General features: G+C 37.5%; 1 protein-coding gene across 1 annotated transcript; it reads left to right on the forward strand.

Annotated features, from left to right (window-relative positions):
- Positions 1–220: 220 nt before the first annotated feature.
- AFG3L2 (AFG3-like AAA ATPase 2) lies at positions 221–22602 on the forward strand (the record flags this gene model as incomplete). The annotated part of the gene is made up of 17 exons (XM_010183926.1): positions 221–298; positions 1639–1738; positions 2229–2297; positions 3444–3559; positions 4464–4616; positions 6815–6889; positions 8098–8222; positions 10680–10953; positions 11519–11656; positions 14827–14980; positions 15603–15710; positions 15857–15982; positions 17046–17156; positions 17763–17878; positions 18810–19010; positions 20666–20860; positions 21958–22602. Coding segments are annotated over 17 exons (2382 nt in total), but the record flags the coding sequence as incomplete, so codon positions are not given.

Genomic DNA, 22602 nt, shown 5'->3' on the forward strand with positions numbered 1-22602 from the left:
ACCTGATTAAACTATAACTTAATTTTGTTATAAACCCATGCTGGTCTAGCTGAGCCAGGCAATTAGACAGTTGGATTTGGTTTGCTTAAACTTTTCTTTTAAATGTGAGAAGTTGCATTATTGTAGTTGGAATAAAGGTCTCTGAATATTTCTGTCTCTCCAAATAAAAAGTAATCTGAGCTTGTAGAATAAATAACTCCCAAATTTTTTGATATTGCAGGAGATGAGTGACGGAAGAGAAGCCAGTAATACTGGACAGGTCTTTGAGTTTCGTCTGTTGCTGCAACGTTCACTACCTGTTTGTATTTGAACTACAGATGTGCTGGTCTGTGGCAAGCTCTTTTTATTTTATTGTCCACACAGACACATCCTACTTGTCCTAAAGCTTCTTCTAGGGGCACAGATGCAATTGCTCTTGTTGGAGGTCATAGTGTATCAGACCTAGTAACTATTTTGTAGATTAGCTGCTCTCCAAACTGTCTGTGCTGCACATGCTTTTCATTATCAGTAAAATATCCTCTTGGATTTTTAGTGTCAGACTTTATTCAAAAGGCATGTGGGGGCACAAAATAATGGCTGGTCCTAGAGGTGTTAGTCCTGTCTTGCATGGATGCCTTGAGTCATGTTTCTAGGACCTGTTGTCTTCTGGATTTTTTTTTTTCTTCCTCTGACTCTTAGGGTAAATAACGTCTAATCAAAAAGGAACAGAAGGAGAGACTCAGTGCCTCTATGAGGCAGAATGGAAATGGAGGGAGAAGGAAAGTCAGCCTGGGGGAAATCTTGATATGACATTTTTTGTCTTAGATGTGCTGGGAAAGCTTAGGAAGGGTTAAGTTGGGATTTTATCTATAACATGTCCTTCTTTAAGAAAGGAGGTTTGATTTCTGTGTAATAAAATTGCAGTTTACTCTAAGTATTCAGTTATGATACCAAAAGTTTTCTTAAGAATTAGTCATATTAAATATTTATATTTCCTTCGTTGCATTTAAATGGTGAATAACAGTAAGCAATTAGTCTTGGAACAAGGTGTGATAGACTTGGGTTTGTTGTGTTTTTATAACTGGATCTTTACCTGTGGCAGGGGTTTAGGTCTGCTTTTTGAACTGGTGTTCTTCCTCTGTGTCAGTTTCTTAGCTGGGTGTAATATCCCTTTCTCTTGGATTGAAGCAGATCTTTCATATTCAGAAGTTACAGGTTCTTAACTATTTAGAAAAATTTGCAGTCCTTTAACAAAACTGTACTGTGTGAATCATGCTTGTACAATCACAGTATTGCTCTTAAGTGTCATTCAGCTGGTATTATGAAGTATTTCCCACAGAATCAGTGTGCCAGTATTTAATGTTCACAGCCTGTAATGTTTCCTGCTTGATTTTTCTCTTTTAATAAAGAAAGTTGTTTGTATTTAAGATGAAACTCCCCTCTTAACAAATACTATAAAAACTTCCTTGCTGTAGAATTTTCCCGTTTGATTGACTTTTCCTTTTCCACCGTTATCTTATGCTCTGGTTAAGAGCAGTTACTCTGAAGTCTGTTGTAAAGTTTGTTGAACTGCAACAAGTCAGGTATTACTTTACAAGACTACTAGAAAGCTTGAAGATTTTTATAGCACCTTCTTGTTGTTTTATATTTATCTTTCAGCTCCGTGAAAACGTTACCTCTGGCGTTACTACTGACAGAAGTACTGTATTGGCGAGCGTAATTGCTGCCTGCAGAAGGCTTTTCTCTCAGCCTCCCAAAGGTGACTATAACTTTGATCAGTGAAGTGAAGCAGACTGCATTCCTTGCTGAGGACTGCACTTGTGTGCCATTTAGGTTTGTTGTCTGTGGGGAAGTAAGTTCTTGTACTAACCAGCCATTAATCATGAGATAGAACATTGATTTATGGGATTTTTAGGAGAAAAAAATTCTTCTTTTAGGAAGAATGACTGCAGTTTGTTCAACTTCACACTATACAATGCAGTTTTCTGTGGAGCCACACTTGTCTATCTCTGGTTTAAAGGATAGCCTTTCTGTAGGTTATTAAATACATTTGGTATTTTCTTGTCAGCAGTAGTAGATTTATTTATGGGAACCTCTTAAACAAAAAGACAAGAACAAAACCACTTTTGCAGTCTATATGTTACTAGCTGCTTTGCTGTTGAATATGTTCAGCTTGTGTCTACTCATGTGTAATGACAGAATCGTAAACTAAAGAAAATGTTATGAACTCTTTAACTCTTTCTTAATAGGATTTGAAAAATATTTTCCCAATGGGAAGAAAGCTAATGGAACTAAAGATGCAGCTGCAGAAACAAAAGGTACAAAAAGCTGCTTGATTTCAGTTCTTGTTTGTGGAATGTGTATTGATTAGATTAGATTTTAGCATAACATTGTAGGTTTGGGTTTTGCCTCTTTCCCACCCAGGGAGTGGGGTCAGGAAAAGGAAAGGAGATTCATGGGTTGAAATAGATACATATTTAATAAAACGGTAATAAACTAATATTAATAACAGTTATATAAAGTACACTGAGCTACGCTCAGCCAGTAGGGGAGTAGGGGAGTAGGCCTCAGGGTTAGGAAATAGTATCAGTTGGTCAGCCTGGGGTCACTTTGGGGTTGACTCCCCTGGGTTTCCGTTCCCCCAGCCTTTGCATCTGTTTATCTCAAGACCTTGAAGATCTTGAGCACTATGGCAACCTGCATACCACTGTTAGCTGAAACCTGTAACACAGTTTTTATCAACTTTGTTCCCATGAAATAGTCCTTACAAAATCACGGTTTTCCTCACCAGAAAACAGACTTTAAGATTCTGTCCCACTAAACCAGGACTCCTCAGCTGTAGCTGGCTGTTACTGTACTCTGCTTGTCTCTAGGAAGGATGCTAGCCTGTAGTACCAATAAACCCTGAACTTTAAGAGCACCATAGTATGACTGAAGGGGTGAATTATGAGAGAAGGAAATGTTACTTAGAGCTTGTAGTGTTTTTTTAAAACAAACAAACAAACCCCAACAAAACAAAGAAGGAAACCCAACCCACCCACACCTCTCCCAAACCTGAAGAAAAACTCCACCAATCCCACCCTCCCAACCCCAAACAAAACACTGAGAATAACCTTGTATGTGTGTTGGATCAGTGCAGTATAAATAAATTTCATGCAGTTTCCCTAACAGGTTTATTTTGCTTTTGGGACATTTTTCAGGTCTTGGTGCCTAAGTGTCATCAGTTATACAATTACCAGATGTCTCTTCTGATCATAACTGTATGACATAGATGTCTCTGTCAGTTAATCAACTATGTATGTGTTTTTCTACGGAAAATGCAGTTTCTGACATCCTCTAATGATTGTAGCATTGCAAACTAGTTAATTTTTCAGAAAAACTATTTAATTTTAAAACTAATAAAAAGTAGTATGAGATTGGTATAAGATGTAAAGATGTATTTTCTGTTGTTTTATTTCTGTTAGAAGCAAAGCAAGCCAGTGCCCGACAGCCTAGTGGGACTGGTAGTGGAGGAGGTGGCAGTGGTGGCAAAAAAGGTGGCAAGAAAGAAGATACTAACTGGTGGACCAGATTACAGAAGGTGTTGACTTTAAAATATCTTTATGGTACTAACTGTCTTGTCTCTATGAAATAAACTTGCACTTCTTGCTTTTTAGGGCCATATTCTGATTGTCTAAATCCTCTTTAAGCCTGTTGTGCCTAGTATTTCATAGTAAATAGGTGGCTAGGTGGCTCCCCACTCAGTGCCTTTCATAAATAACAGTTTTGTAAATACCTTCAGGGGAATTAACTCCGGTTGAGGAATGTTAATGGAGTTTTAAGCTATATGAATGTGGTTGCCAGTAGTCAGTATTCTTATAGTGGAGCCTCAGGCCTTTAAAGGCTTCATATTTTGTTTCAGAATGTCAGTTTGTAAAACTTGCTGACTACACAGTGCTGGTCAAATGTAGCTTACTGTTAGCTGTTCTGACCTTAATGGAACAGTTAAAGTTTCTTTTTGAAGTTTTTATTTATTGCCATTAGCCGTACCATGAAGATGATAGCCTCTGGCAACACAAGAATATAAATAATAATTTTCTAATTTTATTTAGTGGGCATTTTTTCCCCCTTGCTCCTGGGTTTTTCCTGGGTTTTTTTCCCTTTAATTTTTGTAGGTCTTCCATGTAGTCCTGAAGGCAGGGAAAATTGTTGTAGAATGGAGAAAGATCCTGTAACAAATGGCAGAACTTTTTATATATATGCAAGTAGTTCATAGATCAAAACTGTTCAATTACTATTTGTAAAACACACAAAATATTTTTCTACTAATATTGTAATTGCTCAGAAGTTACTGAAGTATGTTCATACAAGAAAATACAGCTTTGTTTGACATTCTCCGTGGTAACCTTGAAAGCAGGGAATAGAAGCCACAGATACATACTATAATCTGTTTGTTAAATTCTTACTGTATTACAGACTAAACCCATGTTGTCTCCATTTCTTAGGGTGACATTCCGTGGGATGTCAGGGAGTTCCGGATGTACGTAGTGGGAAGTTCTTTTTTCTGGACGATGGTTGTATATTACTTCTTCTTCAGGGTCCCTGGGAGAGAAATCACCTGGAAAGACTTTGTCAATAACTACCTTTCTAAAGGAGTGGTGAGTAGTGAGGGGAACTGAAATGGAAAATCAGTGTGCTGAAGATGCTCATTTCTGCCACCGTACTTACGCTTGTATTCATGTACCTGTGAAGTGAGAACTGGTTCAAGAGAATGAGGATCGGTTTTCATCTTAATCAGTTCCTTGATCAGATGTTCTGGATGGCTGTATGAAGGTTTGTGTCAGTTTGAGAGGAGAGGGAATGGGCAGTTCAGGGCAGAATTCTGTTGCATAGCTCGTGTTGATGTCAGTTTGAAGAGGCAGTGCAACCACAGTCTCTCAGCATATGGTCTTACAATACAGGTATGCTGACACGTGAGCTGCCCTCAAAAGAAACTTACTTCTAACCTTAAACACTTCTGTGAGTGCCCCACCTCCTGCCCCCCCCCAAAAAAAAAAGAAAAAAGTCCTGCTTGTTTCATGCCTTAAATCAGTTCCACAGGGAATCTGAGGAGCAGCAGTGTGAACAGAAAGGTGAGGGTGGGGAATTGAAGAATCCCAAGGACAGTAAATTGGCATAATTGTTTTAAAATAGCCTTCTTTATTTATTTTCTCCTCTCATTTCTACTTTCTTTCCCACCTGGAGCCACTACTGGATCAGTCGATTTTACCATCAGTGTCCTATCTCTCTTGTAGAACTCGGCAGCTTTCCACACTTGCAGTAATAGGTTGATGATGCCCTGAAGTTCAGATCAAGCATCTTACACAGACCTTTTCCAGTTCAGGAGCCACTAGTTCTTGGCTCTCTTACCTCCCTGTTTGTAGCTTCACCTGCAGATTAGTAAAACTTCCTCCTCCAGTTTTCAGACCTGGGATTTTGCATTAACAGCATGCTTTCTAGCCCTTGAATACTTAGGAAACAACCTATTTAGTAGTTCACCAACCTTTCTTTGTCTTACTGATTGATGCAGAGCTGTGCTGTACACTTCTTAACTTCTGCCTAGACTGTGTCTTACAGTTTTGTTCATGACAATTCTATGTACATCTTGTGGGGAAAAAAAAAACCAACTTACTGATTATATTTGTGGTAAAGCAGTAAGACACTAGCTCAGCAAAAAGATTGGTTTAGCTGTTACAGTGAACGAAGGCTGAACCCTTGTTGCAGAAAAGCGTTGTAAAAGTGGGTGATTGCACAAAACCAGGTCTCTTGGGCCTTTTTAAGATGTAGTCTGGATATTCAGATAAACTAAATATGTAGCTCTCAAGTGCTGCTGGTTGCCATAGTGGTGGCCAGTTAATGGGGAGAAGACATCAGCATTATTGGGATTATGTGATTTTTCAAATCAAGGATGTTCAGGTAGTTTTGCATTAAGTCAGGCTAGATCTGGAGTAGCTCCTTAGCTCATGTTTTGCTTCAGTTCTGCCAGAAGTGTCCACATGAAGTGAGTTCAGGGAAGAAAACTTAGTAGCCTGTGTACAGTTCAGGCCCAACTTGTAAAACCATTGCTAGGTTTAAATTCTTTAAATATGCTGAAAACAGTTATTTTATGGAAAGAGGAAGAAAAAATGGGAAGAAATGCAATTTCTCTTGTGAAAATAATCTGTCAAAATCATTAAGGTAACCATTTGAAACGTCTTATATTAAAAAAAAGCTTAATAGTATATATCTGCAAACCTGCAGCTCAGTTCTTGATTTTAGTTTATATGGTAACTAGTACCTGAACTAAATTCTTCTTTATCTACTTGAAGTTACTATGTTTCATATGGTAGCACAGGAAGCCTTTTTATATTAGGGAAAATAATTGTAAAAACAAGTTAAGTTTTCCCTCATTCTGTTCAGTTTGGTTTGGTTTGTTTTGAAAGCTGCTACAAGAATTTGGAGTTGTGTAGTCTATTGCTTTTGGTGTTTGACCATTGGAATAGTTAAGTATTATTTAACTATTTCACTGTACCTGTGATTTGAGCTGGGGTGTGCATTGTTTTTTTTTTCCTTGAGAAGGAAAAAGGATGAGGTCATCCTTTCAACCTAAATTTTAATGTGCAAATATTCCTTGCTTACTGGTTACATACATGATTCTTCGTGTCATTTGTAATGGCAAAATGGATTGTGGAAGCATCCTGATCTGCAGTGTAGGTTTTATTCTCATTACTGGAAATTAGAATGGGTTCATATTTGGTATGCGTAGCTGTTAGCTGTGATGGAAGTGCAGTGACTGTACACGCCAACACATGACAAGTTTTGTTCTTTCCTCCTGCAGGTGGACAGACTTGAAGTGGTGAACAAGCGCTTTGTGAGAGTGATCTTTGTTTCAGGAAAGTCTCCTCATGAATGGGTAAACACTTTTAGTACATATACATGAGACATTATACACAGTTAAATCTTTTTACCTAAAGTTTGATGCAGAAAACTTTGGTCTGGAGCATTAATAATCTCTTAATTTAAAAAATGTAGGATAATGTAACAGTAAGGCACAAAACATTGTGTGTTTTTCACTTCACTCTATCAGTTGCTTTGCCACATGTGTTATAAAGCTATGGCAAGTAGGTCCTTTCCAGCACCATTACAAATACCCAAACAGGAAGAATGAAAAATTACTGAAGGTTCTGTATTTCTAACTGCTGTTTTACATCTGCTCAAGAAAACCCCAGACTTAACCATATGTACTTCTGGATTTTTTCTTTTGTAGACTGCTTTTAGCTAGTTATTTGAAAAACAAGAGAGCAGCTTTTTCAGGTTACCTCTTCCTGGGTGGTAGAGTTTTTTAACAGACTTTCTGAAACAAGGTCTGCAAGTCCCTCTGGGATAAAGTTAAATCTGCAACAATTACTTCATCGATGGATTTCAGTGTGACTTATATACCTACTCTTTAGCCCACATACCACCAGTCGCCTTAGTTTCTCAATCAGTTAATACTGAGGACTACACTTTTTTTTTTTTTTTCTTTTTCAGTATTAGGGTAAGTAGAGGCAAGTCAGGCAGGTCATGATGCAAAAGGGGAGATTTTCTTGAAAAAGCAAATCTCAACACTGTTTAAAAGTAATGTCTGGATTTTTTTTCTGGTGTATTATATAAGTCCATGCTGTCTTTTATGAAGAGAGCTTATTTAAAGCTAGCATGGACTCCAAAACTAGAGAATTGTTTTCCTTAACCAGAAAAGCTGTGACCTTCAGGTGAAACAGTAAGTTCTATGGCTGCTGTGTTTGCTGGTTCAGTGCTCTGTATTCTGGCTGCATAGCTCCCTTATAAAGATCTGTTTACCTACTCTCCTTTCATTTGTTCCTGGAGAAAATGCCAGGATTTCATTCTATTTAAATTGCCCCAAAACCATTGGGTGTATGATGTCTGTAGAAACAAGGACAGATACAGTATATTTAGGTTGGTAGGCCTTAGATTTCTTAGGTGCATCTTACATCAGTTGCACACTTTACAAGATAACTTAAAACTGTTTTAGTCTGAATTGTATGTGTTAGAAGAAGATGGCTTGTAATGAAGTTGAAATAAGATAGGGCACTTTGTGGTGATCTCTTTTTTTTTTTATAGCAGTACGTCTGGTTTAATATTGGTAGTGTGGACACTTTTGAACGGAATCTTGAAACTGTCCAGCAAGATCTGGGAATAGAAGTGGAGAACAGATTGCCTGTAGTCTACTCATCAGAGAGTGATGGGTAAGAAGTTGCTTTAAAAAAAGTCTCAATCAAAAAATGGTTGTGTTTACAGTAGAGTAGATTTGTAAGACATGCAGCTTATGCTTCACTAGGTGGCAGTACGATCAGAATAACAATCATCTTGGTTTTATTTTTGAATGTTAACTGTAAGAGGAGCTGGTCAGTACTTTGTCTATGTAGAAATCCATATCCTCTTACCCTAAATATAGCTTCTTATTACATAAATGTTTTTGTTTACAATTAGTCCTTTCTTCATTTTAGCCCTTCCTCCAAGTTACTTAGACTAGAGCAGAAGTCAGCCAGGCACAGCTGTAAAGCTCCAGAGATGGCACTCACACAGATTTTTGGATGGTCAAAATATGGCATAGAACTATAGCATATTGACAAAGATGGCAGGCACCAGTTTCTGCCCGTAAACTCAGCAGAAGTCAAGTCCTGCAGCCTTGCAAAAAGGCAAGAGACTGGTAATTAAGTAAATCACACTAGCCTGCCTGTTAGTAGGAGCTGGAAAATGCATCTTGCTTTAAATCTCTAAATTGGTTAGGAAAAATGGTACTGCCATTGGATTTATGGCATTGCTGCTCCCCCAGTAGGGAATAAAGGTTCCAATACTAGATCTGTATTCTTTGTATTAGTCTTCCATAGCTGAGTCTTAGTGACCTGGGCTTTAGAAGAGACCAGATGTGGTCTTCTGAATGACTTAGAAGACAAATGTAATCTTTTATCCCAAGAACTGATTTCTTTTTGATCCAAGTCAGCAGTTTGAAAGTGACTCCTGCTGCTGTCTGTGAATAGGTTTAGTACCATCGGGAAATTCAGCTTTGGGTGTAATAGCTCATATTACTAATGGAAAAAAAGCTCATTTGCTGCCTTGATACTGTGGTGTATGGTACATTTTTTGGGGATTGAGGGGAAAGTTTTGTTTATTTCTGCAGTGTGTTTTACCTAGCTGCTGCTGCCTGTTGGTCTTGGTGGCAGCAGGAAAAATGGTAGTCTGAACTTGACCATCCTGCAACTTCAGATAAAAGTTTTCTGCTCCATGTTTTTCTACAAGCTGTCTCTGCTTCATTTCTCTGTTTGTGTCTAATGAGGCATGTTCTTAAGGATGGTCCATAAACAAACCTGTTGAGAGCCTTTATTTAAACAAATCTGGAAAAAAAAAACAAGTGGACAGGGCGACATGGTGCTTGTGCAAACAGGCTGCATGTCAGCTTGAGGCTTCTCACAACAGACCGTGTCATCTTCAACCTCACTCACATCTCTTACTTGCTGAACCCCTCTTTCTGACCACAGTCTCACTGGCCCTTTCCTCCTCAGTGTCTGTTCTTCATAGAATACATTGCCTGTAACTTCTTGCTCTGTCCCAGAAATGCCACAGGAAGCAGGAGAGAACAACAGCTATGTGATCAGGGTATTGCTGTTCCCTGCTGGATCAGAATCTGCTGAATAGCATAGGATAGGGGAAAATCCTTCTTTTTCTCTTCATCTCAGAAATGTGGGGTATCAGTAAAGCCTGGAAATCCTGTGTTCACGTATGGTATTTCTTTTCAGCATTTTGGCTTTGCTGAGTTTTGACAGAATCTCCTTGAAGGTCTTACCATGGGCAAATCTGTACAGTGCTCAGATACTGTGATAATGAGGGCTATGTTAGTATGAGCATTTTTGGCCTGTGCAGAGCTATGCTAGAAAGGTGGAGGACAGACAGTGAAGGATAATGGGCAATGTGTAATAAAAACAACCGACAAACAACAAACCCAATAGCCATTGGGAATGGAGACAGAGACATTGAAAGAAGAAGAAAATGGAGAAAGACCTAAGGGAATAAGAGCAAGATTATGTTTTGGAGAGAAATTTCTGCCTGAAGGTGTAGCATACACTGATTATATGCTACCTTATACAACTTATTTTGACAATATAACCATTTGCATAACTACTCCTGTGAATTTACCTTTGAAGGGCACAGAAAATGAGCTACTTTTGCTTACTAGGTAATGCAGTTTTCTTCTCTAAAATTGATCAACGTCACTTGATTATGTGTTTGGTTTAAAAACAAATACAAAAATAACAAAACAAACCCCAAAGCTGTCACTTGTTAAACATCAAGTGTAGAAATGTGTTACCTCTAAGATTATTAATTTACATTTTCCCAGAGTTGTGAGGAAGAGAGGACGGACAATGAAAAACTTTATTCTAATGCTTTCTTTAATTGTAGTTATAAGAGGTTTTTGGACTGTTTGACTTCTGTAATTCAAAATCCTTCTTCTGTTCTCAAATTTATTTTGGTTACTTCCCAATCTGAACAACTTGCAAAAATGTAAACATTACAATAATAGAGTATTTGTCCTGAATTGGTTCGAGATTGCTTATGGTAGAACCACCATTTTGTACATGTTATATGCAGTAATGGATTTTTGTAACATATGTGGTTTTTCTGCTTTGTTTGGTTTTTCTCCACAGATCATTTCTTCTGAGTTTGCTGCCCACAATCCTGATTATTGGTTCTTTACTGTACACATTAAGAAGAGGTCCTGCAGGCTTGGGTCGAGCAGGACGTGGAATGGGTGGACTCTTCAGTGTGGGTGAAACCACAGCCAAAGTCCTTAAGGATGAAATAGACGTTAAATTCAAAGATGTAGCTGGCTGTGAAGAGGCCAAATTAGAGATAATGGAGTTTGTTAACTTTCTGAAAAATCCCAAACAATATGAGGATCTGGGAGCAAAAATTCCAAAGGTAAGGAAATGATGACTTAGCAGATAAAGACTTTATTCTTATGGTAATCTTCAGTATTCTGAATTGGACTAGGAATATTTACATATGTAATGCTTTCCAGCTTTTTTCTTCTCCCAGTCAGACAAAAAAAACAGACATTAAGTGCCAACAGTGTAACTGTGGTGCCAAGAGATTTGCCTTGTGGAACACTTCGTCTTTTCACATGGGTCGGAAATGATGTGTGGTGTGCATGTGTGCCATCCCTGTTGTATATAACTGTTGTAGAATTGTTTGGCTGTGTTGTCATGGGAGCCCATTTGATGAAATACCTTTTTTTTTTTTTTGTCAAAGGAAAAACTGTTCCTATAAATGTAAGACAGCATGGTAGTGTTTTAGCTATTTTTTTCCCTTTTGCTGGTTCAAATGAGATGTGAATCTTCAGTTTGTTTCCTTGCACAATTTTGACTGTGATGGAAGAAGACCCAGTGGACTCAACATCATAACAAGTAGAACTTTTAAGTAAGATACTTCATAGCTTTATATTATGTTTTCTTCATGAGGAAAATATACCTGTTTTGTCTTGCAGGGGGCAATTTTGACAGGTCCTCCAGGTACTGGGAAAACGCTTTTAGCTAAAGCTACAGCTGGAGAAGCTAATGTACCATTTATCACAGTCAACGGCTCTGAGTTCTTAGAGATGTTTGTTGGTGTGGGTCCAGCTCGAGTAAGTCTTTGGCCATGCTCTTTTGTTTCAGTATTGGTTGTTGAAAGGACACTTGTCAAGTTTGGGAGACAAACGGTTTGTAGCTGAAGTTCTTTCGTATGTGTATATTACTTACAAGTGATGCCAGGTGCTTGTCTAAACACAAGAATTATAGATGTACCTTTCATAAGAGGAACTAATACAGTTCAGTATCTGGTTGCAGGCTATCAGGACCTTAAGGTTTTACTTCTTTGCGGGATGTTAAAAAACCAGAACTGAACTCTCCAAGTTGTGTTCTGAAGTAAATTTACTAGCTGGGTCAGAAATATGTAGCTCATTTACCTACCGCTGTGGGAATGTCTTCTCCTCCTCTAAGTAGTTCCTGTTTCTTTGAGGTATATTATTCTCTTTGTGGTGTGAAACTCTTAGATGTAAATAGTTGTCTGGGACACATAAATGAGCTTCTGCTTGAAACAGAAGTCTGAGAGTCATGGTGCTAATGACTGATTTCTGGAGATCAGGCGATTTAAATGAGCACATATATCTGTGTCTTTGTGCCTTTTTTTTCTTAACTATCATAAAATAGATCATTAAAAACATACTAAGTGGAGGGAGTTAGCACTGTTCCTATACATCCATTTTTGTTTAACTATTCTTTCATTACAACTAAATTTCAAATGTTCAGTTTTAAATCTATCTTCTGTCTTGGAAGAAAGACCACTTAAATCTGCTGGAAAATAGTCTATAAACAAGTTACTGATAATATTTTACAAATTAAACAGGTAACACACAAAAAGAGTAAGGTTCCTCATAATGTCCAAAATTTGTACTCCATTTCCAATAGCTCTTACCTTTACCGGACTCCAACCATCTGGTCTTAAGCCTTAAAAAGTACCCTGCAAGGGGTCACACTATTGGAAAACTAAGATTTGTTTGCCGCAAATTCTGTGAACAAACTTAAGAAAGCATACTTTTACTCATGAAATGGAAATGCTCTAGGGTCTTGATCTGAATTTGAAATTTGACAGTGAGCGGCTTTTACCAGATATATGTGTTTATGGCCTGTGAAAATTTACAGGAACATCGTGACTAAGTTCTGTAGAGCCCTGAAAAACTGCAATTTTTGCATGTCTAGATGTGTTAGAGGTTGACAGATAAACCTTCCAAGATTGGGCCCTGTAGTTTGTTACAGCTATGCATGCATATGCCTCTTCCAAGACTGGGTCTCCTTTGATGGTCTTTTGCTGGACTTCTTCCAGCAACATAAGTGGGAAAAGTTAAGTGAAGCCAGGTAATTTTGCGTTTTCTGAGAAGGTGAGTGGGGGACACATGCAGGTAGGCACAGAGCTTGGAACTGGGAATAATGGGAGCTGCTCAGAAAGTTAAAAGCAGAAGCTAGTTGGGAGTGGAAACTTCAATGAAGATGCAGAGAGAGACTGGAAATGTGTAAGGAAATTTGCAAAAGGAGCTGCTATGGAGGGGAGAGGGTGTAGACAGAGTGGGGAAATAGATGCAGAAAATGGCTAACATGGTAAAAAAAACATAGATAGGGACTGGAAAAAGGGACTGTTAGAAAGCCAGGGAGTATGGAGATAATGCTCATATATGCAAGATGAGTGGGAAAGTATTGGATATCCTGAAATAACAATGGTACTCGAACTGTATTGTCATTTGTTGTCTATACATACCTGAAATGCCCCAAAGCAAAGTGACTTAAGCTTTCTCTGCTGGCCAATGCAGATAATTATCAGCCTTTACTACTGAGTAGTCTGTTGGTGTAACAGTTGCTGCTTTGACTATGAATCCAGGTTTCAACATAATCGATACTTTCTGATGCCTATAGAAAACAACATGAGAGAGTGTTTTAGTTTTGTTTTCTATGATTGAGGAAAGTTGATGCTAAATTGATTTATAAATTATGATATGCTAGCATTAAGACTGTTTATGTAGTCTTGGTTTCTTTGATATTTCTTTAATTTTTTTGTGTGTATATGCGTTATGGTATTTTTTATTTCTGTTCCATCTGAAAAATAGTTGTATATTTCTGGATCTCTGTCTCTTTCCAATCAAAATATAGTTCACTTTAAGCATCTGACACCTTCTCCTTGTTTATCACATTCCTTCATGCTTTATTCGTTGTACTTTTTTCAAAGACAGCTTTTATAAATCAGGGTGACTTCCTGTAGTAGAGCCTACTGTCCAAAATTCTCATCTCTTCACCTTTTCTGTACGTTGTTTGTTGTCAGAGAAGACTTTCCTAATCACATCTCTAACATACAAAGTAGTAAAGCTGAGTTGCATGTAATTCCTACTCGGGTCAAAATTCTTCCATAATCTTTCATTTCCTGTTTGCTCCAGTTTGATTCCTCAGTTGTAGATCTGTTAACTTGTTGAACTGGTTTTAATGAGGTCCTTGACATATATCTGTAAGCAGAGTAACATTATAACATTACATCTTAATGCCAACCCCATTGTGCTGTAGCTACTACAGTAGAATTTGATGGGTAATACTTTATTTAAAGTCTGAAAGTCCAAAACAAATTTCAGCTATTTGCTTGTTGTCTTGGCCATTTCTTTCCAGACTTCTAGAAGTCTAGAAATTTAACTTCCAAATACGTATTTGGAGGTGAATTCAGTTTTGCTAGCCCATGTAACAGACAGGATGGCTAAGAGTCAAGATTTATAACAGCATGCTGTTAGAGTATAGTGGTAAGCACTTGTAAGCAAGCCTTAAGTTCACTATAGGAGCTACATCACCCTGTTCTAACTGCATACCAAACAAAATATTTTAAAGTTTTCCTGAAGAACTACTGTGTGGTAGCATGCCTGTTCATATTTCAGTTTTGCTTGTAATACTGTGCATTAAAGAGCTTAAAGGAGAAATCTTGTTTTAAATCTCTGAGGTTTGGAGGCTTTTAAAGCTGAAGTTGAAGAAACATTTCAGTTATTCAGGAGAAGTCGTTATTTTTTGAGTCTTTTAAGTTGTTTAATGTTCTCAATTTACGGACTGAGAAGCGGCTACGGTGTAACTTGCTATTGCCTTGAGAGCTGGCTGGGGGCTTTGAACACTTGTTAACAACCATACTCAATCACAGGGGTACTGTAACTCAGGTACTGCTTCCCCTCCAACCCACCCCCAAACTTTCAGCAATTACAAACTAAACTGATACATATTCTCTTCTCCTGCTAAGGTTAGAGACTTATTTGCTCTTGCTCGTAAAAACGCCCCGTGCATTCTCTTCATTGATGAAATAGATGCAGTAGGAAGGAAGAGAGGAAGGGGGAACTTTGGAGGACAAAGTGAACAAGAGAACACCCTCAATCAGCTTCTAGTAGAAATGGATGGTGAGTATTTAATGTCTAAATCATAATAAATTAATTATTATAAAATGTTATCATTAATTATTCTAAAAGAAGGATAATGCAAAGAGCTAATATGCTTGTTCAGACCTGTTAACCAAGAGTTGAGTTCTAGCTTAAACACAAATTGAGTGTGTTTTCTTGCTTCCTAAAATGAAGAATGGTGATTCATTTTGCTCCAGCCTGATGATTTTCTAAAATTCAGTCAGAAAAAAAGAACCATCATTCTGTATTTGATAACTTTGTCATAGTTGTATGGCAAAAAAAAGTATTTGCATGAGACCTGTCTGTCTAGGGGAAAAAAAATACAGCTAGCCATGCTGGTTCTGCAGTTTTCTGGACAGTTAATCTATTATTGCACTTTAAAGATAAAGTAGGATTTGATATAGTACTTCGCAAAGCAGAGCCCAAGGCCATTTTTTTTGCTTGTTATGAAAAGCTGGACACTGCTCTAGTAAATGGAAGTATTTTCAGCTTTGTAATCAGTTGTTTAAACTGTCAGTTTTTATGTGGCCCTGTAAAGCAGGCAGTCTTTTTATTTCTGTTTTATTTCTTTCTTGCAAATTTTATTTACATAGATTTTCTCTTTATTACATTTCTTCAACAGGATTTAACACCACTACAAATGTAGTAATTTTGGCAGGTACTAACCGGCCAGATATTTTAGACCCTGCTCTGATGAGACCAGGACGCTTTGACAGGCAGATTTACATTGGTAAGTTTTATCTGCATCAGTGTAAACTTCTGCATTTGTAGAATACCAGTGAAATCACTGCAGTTATTTACATATGTAACTTCATTGCACACATTCAGTTTGAATATATATGTGAAAAGCAAAAGCATACTTCTTTAATCTTAAAGGACCCCCAGATATAAAAGGAAGAGCATCAATTTTCAAAGTTCACCTTAGACCTCTGAAATTGGACACCGTCTTAAATAAAGATAACCTAGCAAGGAAACTCGCATCACTAACACCTGGTTTTTCTGGTAAGTGACTCCTAATGCCACTATTCTTCTGCATTTACTATATAAGCTGTAGATATTGTATTTCCTTATTGCTTCTGGTTTTCTTGCCCCGATCTTCTGGGTAACACTCTTACTTTATTTACTGGCACAGCATGAAGTTCTCTTTGGCTGTTTGAGCAAGTAGGATATTTCTGAGGGTCTTAAGTTTTCTTCCTCAATCAGGATGACAAATGGCTGTTTCTGCTGTCTTTAGCAAAAGCAGTCCAGAGATTTCTCATTGCTATCACTTGTGTGTGTATTCTTCTTTTTAATAAATCTGTTGGATTCTTTGAACAATACTAGGGAAGACCTCAGTTTTGTGGAGATTGCGTACACATTTTGTAGGGGTATTTCTCTTTCTGGATGTAAAAACTTCTCCCTGGAATAAGTATTGTAGCCTTGTGTTGACTTGGGAATGGATGTGAGAACTTTCATTACTGGCTTCTAATTTAATCCATTTAAAATCTGTGTTGACCAGTAGTTGAATTCTTCACTGTTTTCATGGTCTATATAAAACTGGTTTCCTGAGGTCCAATTGTCAACATCTCTGGCAGTTGCAGTGATGATGTTTAAACTAATTTATCTCAATAGCATTACTGCAAATAATGTTAACAAGAGGTGGATGAATTGAAGCCAATAATGTGAAAGGATATCCTCTAGAGATACATCAAGGTCTGAGCTATACTAGATCTGTATGCAGGAAATTCATTCTGCTAAATATATACTAGTCTTAAGTATAGTCTGTTGCAGACAGAAAACTTACGGAAAGTAGGATATATCAAACAAGTACTTTACTGGTACTATTCTACTGGTACAAGTTCTATTTGGTAGCTGTCTACCTAAGAGAAAAATCCTAAAGCCTGTAACTGTAGTATTTCTTAAAGAATTATCCTATATATAATGAACTGTTTCAGAGAGCATTACCTTTAATTTTCAAGCTCTATGAGAATTTATAGCAATCTAATTCTAGATAAGGTTATCTTTATGCTAGATTGAGAGGAAATTGTTGAAAATTATAAGTAATTCATGCCTTCTCTGCTTTTAGGTGCTGATATTGCTAATGTTTGTAATGAAGCTGCGCTAATTGCTGCAAGGCATCTCTCAGATGCTATAAACCAAAAGCATTTTGAGCAAGCAATTGAAAGAGTTATTGGAGGTAGGTGAATCACATAAATTACTTCTCAAAAATTGTAATATGACAGATGACCTCCTTTTCTCTATAAAAACCAGACTTTGAATCTTTCTCTGTTCTTTTTCCTCTCCTAAACTCACTTTAGATTTAGGAAAGAAGTAGCCTGTCTGTTTCTGACCTCTGTAATGGAGAAAAGGGGTAGGGAGAGAAACTTCATCAGGACACTTTTCTAATTTCTTCAAAATGGCAAGAGGAATAGCTGTTTGGATTTAGCAATGCTTTTAGCTGCTGTTAGCCTGGAATAATCTAGAAATTTGATTTTTAAAGTGCAAATGTTTAAATAAAACATTTGAATATTCTTAAGAACTTTGAAACTAGAAAATCTAATCAAGAGCAAGGTTATGGTAAAACCTGGAAGATACAAATTTCTAAAATTTGCAAGTTTTGGGTTTGTTTGGTTGGGGTTTTTTGTGGGGTGTGGGTTTTTGTTGTTTGGTTGGGTTTTTTTTAGTTTTTCAACAGACTCCATACATGGCATCTAAGTATTGCTCACCATCTTTCTAAATGAGATGAGGGATTTCAGCGGAGAAAGGTATGTCTGAAACTATTAATCAAATTTATTTTATAAAGGTTTGGAAAAGAAGACTCAAGTACTGCAACCAGAGGAGAAGAAGACAGTAGCATATCATGAGGCAGGGCATGCAGTTGCAGGATGGTTTTTGGAACACGCTGACCCACTCTTAAAGGTAAAGGAAACTAATATGAACTAGTAATTCAGTAGAAGCATGGACAGCATCTTTATTTTCTTCACATTCCCTAGCCCCCAGTGTTGAGAGGGTATTAAAATATGTCATCTCGCAAAAGAGAGTGTAAGTGTGTAAATTTTAGAGTACTCTTTTCGTTCACTCTTTGTAGCTTTCTTAACTGTTTTTGACTTAGCTATTACAGGGTTTGTAGCACAAATGTCCTTGGAAAGTGAAAGGGACCTGATCTTCCCATGAGTCTGCCTGCCTTGATAGCTGCTTTTTCTCTGGGGCTTTTAGCACCGATCAGGAATGCAACTATGAAAACTATCATCTAGAGGCTGATTATAATTTTAATTTGCCTTTTGGATGAACAGCTTGACAAGTCAAAGATAAAGGAAAAACCACTCCAATCTCCCAGACTTGCTTTAACATTCATAGTTTTCCTTGGATGTGTTCTTAACCTCATCTGAGTTTCAAGCTTAAAATTAATCTTGGATAATTTACTGCTTGAAGGACAGATATTTGTAAACATGAAGACTTCTCCAGCTGTTCAGAACACTCAAGATGCAGAAGTTCTATGTCTAAAATCCAGTACATAACTCTATAAAAGAATAGTGGATTTTCATTAAAAGATTTTAATAAGATAAAGATTTTAATAAAATACCCTACAACCTTTGGAAAAGATATGACAGTGGTCTTACCTTTCTTTTCCAGATATTCTAGTAGTTGTTATGCCAGTTTAGAGCTAGCCAGGGCTTTATCCCTCAAGGATAAATGACAATGAGGGCAAAACTGTAAATGGAAATAATGTCTGAATTAAACTTCAGGGGTGAGTATGGTATAGGTTGTGGTATTAAAAATAAAGCATTTGGTGTGACTTAATGTTTTTTAACACTATTTAGTTCTAGCATTCTGTTAATTTTGATTGTAGGTATCTATTATTCCACGTGGTAAAGGACTGGGTTATGCTCAGTATTTACCCAAAGAACAGTATCTTTATACCAAAGAGCAACTGCTTGACAGAATGTGCATGACTCTGGGAGGACGTGTATCGGAGCAGATCTTCTTTGGGAGAATTACAACTGGCGCCCAAGATGACTTGAAGAAGGTGACCCAGAGTGCTTATGCTCAGGTAAGTGCAGAGCTGTGGGGTTTGTTTGTTTGTTTTTTGTAGTTTTCCTTATCTACTACCTAATACTAATATTTTGAAAGGATGCAGTTTGATCAGTTATGTCCCTCCAAAGCATAGTGTCAAAAAATACTATATGACTAAACATTATGGTGTTCTGTATAGAGATGCTGATGACTCAGGTATTTTATTATAGTCTTGCAATGGGAATCCATGCATCAGGCTTTGATTACTATCCTGCATCTGCCTGCAGGAACATACATGCTGCAATTGGATTCAAATACGTGTAGAAATTGTATACTTCTAAAATGGCATTTAGTGCTCAGATTTGATCATCTCATTCTACTTTTACAGCTGTCCAGTTTGAAGACCCAATTTGGATTCACATGTGTAACTAAATTCAGAAAACCTTGTATTTAAGCAGTATTTGCTGTCAGTTAAGGCTACTGAAGTGAGTTTGTGTTTGTACCGTATCAACTAGTGTAGTTGAGTAATTTGAAATCTGATCAATGTAATGCCTCACCTAAGTGCAGCTGTGTGCTGCCCACGGGTGCTGTGTTCCATTTCCTGCATCAATACAAAAGTTGTTTCATAAGACACTCAAAATGTAAGCAAGAGAGATGTTATAGAGTGTGCTTCTCTTCTCCTGCACAACACTTACCTCACACCCACTTGCTGGGCTCTGGTGTGCTTCTTGTTGCCCCTGTTCTGAAAGTGTGTAATGAGATCCTGTTAGTGTTAATTATATGGGATCTTCAGTGATTCTTGTTCAATTCTAAATTGAAAAAATGCTTAAGTATAGACTTTTGTTCACATTAACCAGACATACTGTCTCCAGAGAGAACTAAAAGTGTTGAACTTTTCTTAAGAAAACGAGTTAAGATGCTCGGTTCTAATGCTGAGATTTCTTTGAATTCTCAATATTCTTTGTCATACCTATATTCATGTTGCAAGGCCAAGCAGAGAAAGTGCCACTTTAGTAACCATCAAATTGATAGTGCCCATGTAGTGAATACATACATAGCAGTTTGAATTTATTTCTGCCTCTGCTGGAGGAAAAATGCAACTTAAAATATCAATATTTGGCAACCAGGGGAGTCAGTGTTCAGTAATGAGTCAAGCAAGATCAGAATAATTTTCACCTTTGTATCGGGAGTGTCTTGGGATGAAGTATAGCATGTGATGTTTGCATATGATAGAACAAAATCTTCAGGACCCTCTATTTTAATCCTTAATTCAAGTTAACTTATCTGTATGGGTGAGTGGAATATGCTAGACCTTGGAAGCATTTTGAATTGGAAAAATCTTTGTATTTCTGGTAAAGAAAAAGAGTTTGCTTAATGAAGTCTAAGATGTTTTTCTGTAATATCTTAATATTTAAGCAGCAAAGCATCATGTACAGTACAAGTAACCACCTTTAAATGACTGTATTTGTGTCCTTCAATGTAATCGTTAAAAAGAAGTATGTGAAAGTCAACTACGGTACTTTAGCTAAGGTACACTTTTGTTTTCAGCGGAGGGTTGGTTTTAGAGGAAAAGATTGGGTCGTACTGAAATGACTTCCTCCTTTCAGTTTTGTTGACCATATTTTACAGCAACACACCCCAGAATCTTACTGTTTCTCCTTTTTGTTTGATTTTTTTTTCTTTTTTCTTCAGATTGTCCAGTTTGGTATGAACGAAAAAGTAGGGCAGATTTCCTTTGATCTCCCTCGCCAAGGAGACATGGTACTAGAGAAACCTTACAGTGAAGCAACTGCCAGATTGATAGATGAAGAAGTACGATCACTAATTAACATTGCTTATGAGAGGACATTAAGTCTTCTGACTGAGAAGAAAGCAGAAGTGGAGAAGGTGAGCATTACAGTGGTTTTAGCTGCCAAATTCCAGCTGGTAAGCCAGAATCTGATTTGAACTGAATAGATTAAAAATAGTGACTGTGTAAGTATATGAGGAAGTTTGGTCCAAAACTATTTGATGTAATCTTGAGAGTGTGTCCTAAGACTTAAGTAAGTAAATAGAAATCTCCTTTTGTGTTGGAACATCTCTGAGGTTCTTGTGACTGTGATTTAACATCCCTTTCCCCTTATATGGGCAATATTCATTTGGAAAGTTGGATGGAAGAGCCTGTCTATTAAAGGAGGCTTTAGTAGACTTACTAGACAAATATGAAACCTAAAAAAAAAAATTCCAAACATGAAATATCAAGATTCTGATTCATTAGACTAAAAGAAGCTCTCTAAGAAGGAAGTATGTATAACTTCTCTTCCTGAATTCCTTTTGGACATGAGATAAAAATAATCTTTCTACTATCTTCCTTCCCTGCCTGCTGGCTCTGCGACCTGCCTCACTGCAGCTGACTGTACAGGTGCATATTCTCTTCCTCCATGCCAGAAAGCCTGATCGAGCAAAAGGATCATTTTCTAGGATAGGCGCCTGATAGGCTTACTACCAGAAAGACATGTTTGTATGGATTCAATAAATGACCATCCCAGAAAAGATCACTGAGTGTGGTTTGTGCTGAAGAACATACTTACTGACCCAAGGAGGTTACAAACCGCACTTGTACCGTATTGGATGCATTGGAATTTTATGGTGCTCTTTAGTTTATAACATAGCATCTGCTTTGATAGGAAGGGAATGCTTGTTTTCATCTGTAGCTTAATGTCTTGCATCAGGAGCCTTTTGGCAGCAGCAAAAGACTGCTGTTTTGAAGCAACAATAACAGCAACAGTGGCACTTCGCCAAATCTTAAAAGTAGGATTGAAAAAATGTCAATTTTCTCCCTTGTAAGCAGAAGTCATGTATTAAATGAACTCTGAGCAATCTGTTTTATCTGTGAAAACTTAGTCTGTGCTGAATTTGGTCCCAAACTGCCTTAACAAACCCTTCCAAGGAAGAGAGCCAACTTCGGTATTTTATGTGTGTGATATAACTTACTGTTATTCCAGGTTGCCCTACGACTACTGGAGAAGGAAGTCCTTGATAAAAGTGATATGCTAGACTTGCTTGGCCCAAGACCATTTGCAGAAAAGTCTACTTATGAAGAATTTGTTGAAGGTACAGGAAGTTTGGATGAGGATACTTCCCTACCAGAAGGCCTTAAAGACTGGAACAAGGAGCGTGAAAAAGAGAAAGAGGAGACAACAGATGAACAGGTTGTCAGGCAGATCAAAGGAGGGACACCATTTTAACTGTGAAGTGTGTGGTGATGTTGACTTGCACTCTGGAGGAGAAACAAACTCACCTAGTTTGTACTTCGAAACAAAAAAATATTTATTCAACCAAACTGTATTAGAGATGGGTGGAAGAGTGATCTCTTGTGGTGGGATAAGGATATTCTGTTCCCCATTTACATATGTGAAATCGTCACTGGTAAAAGATGATCATCTCTCATTTGTCAGCTGGAGAAACAGACATTGGATTTGAGCTGCAGTGGAATGCCAGAACCAAGCCTCTCAAGCTTTGAAACTGTTCAGATTCATGCACAGACTTTGTGACACTGGTCTCTTTTTTAAAAAAATGTATGCATTAAAAAAATAAAGATTTTTGATTATTCATCTGAAGTATACCTGTATGTGACCTGTTTCCAAAAA

Source organism: Mesitornis unicolor, unplaced genomic scaffold (assembly GCF_000695765.1).
Source record: "Mesitornis unicolor isolate BGI_N332 unplaced genomic scaffold, ASM69576v1 scaffold41044, whole genome shotgun sequence".
NCBI lineage: Eukaryota > Metazoa > Chordata > Aves > Mesitornithiformes > Mesitornithidae > Mesitornis > Mesitornis unicolor.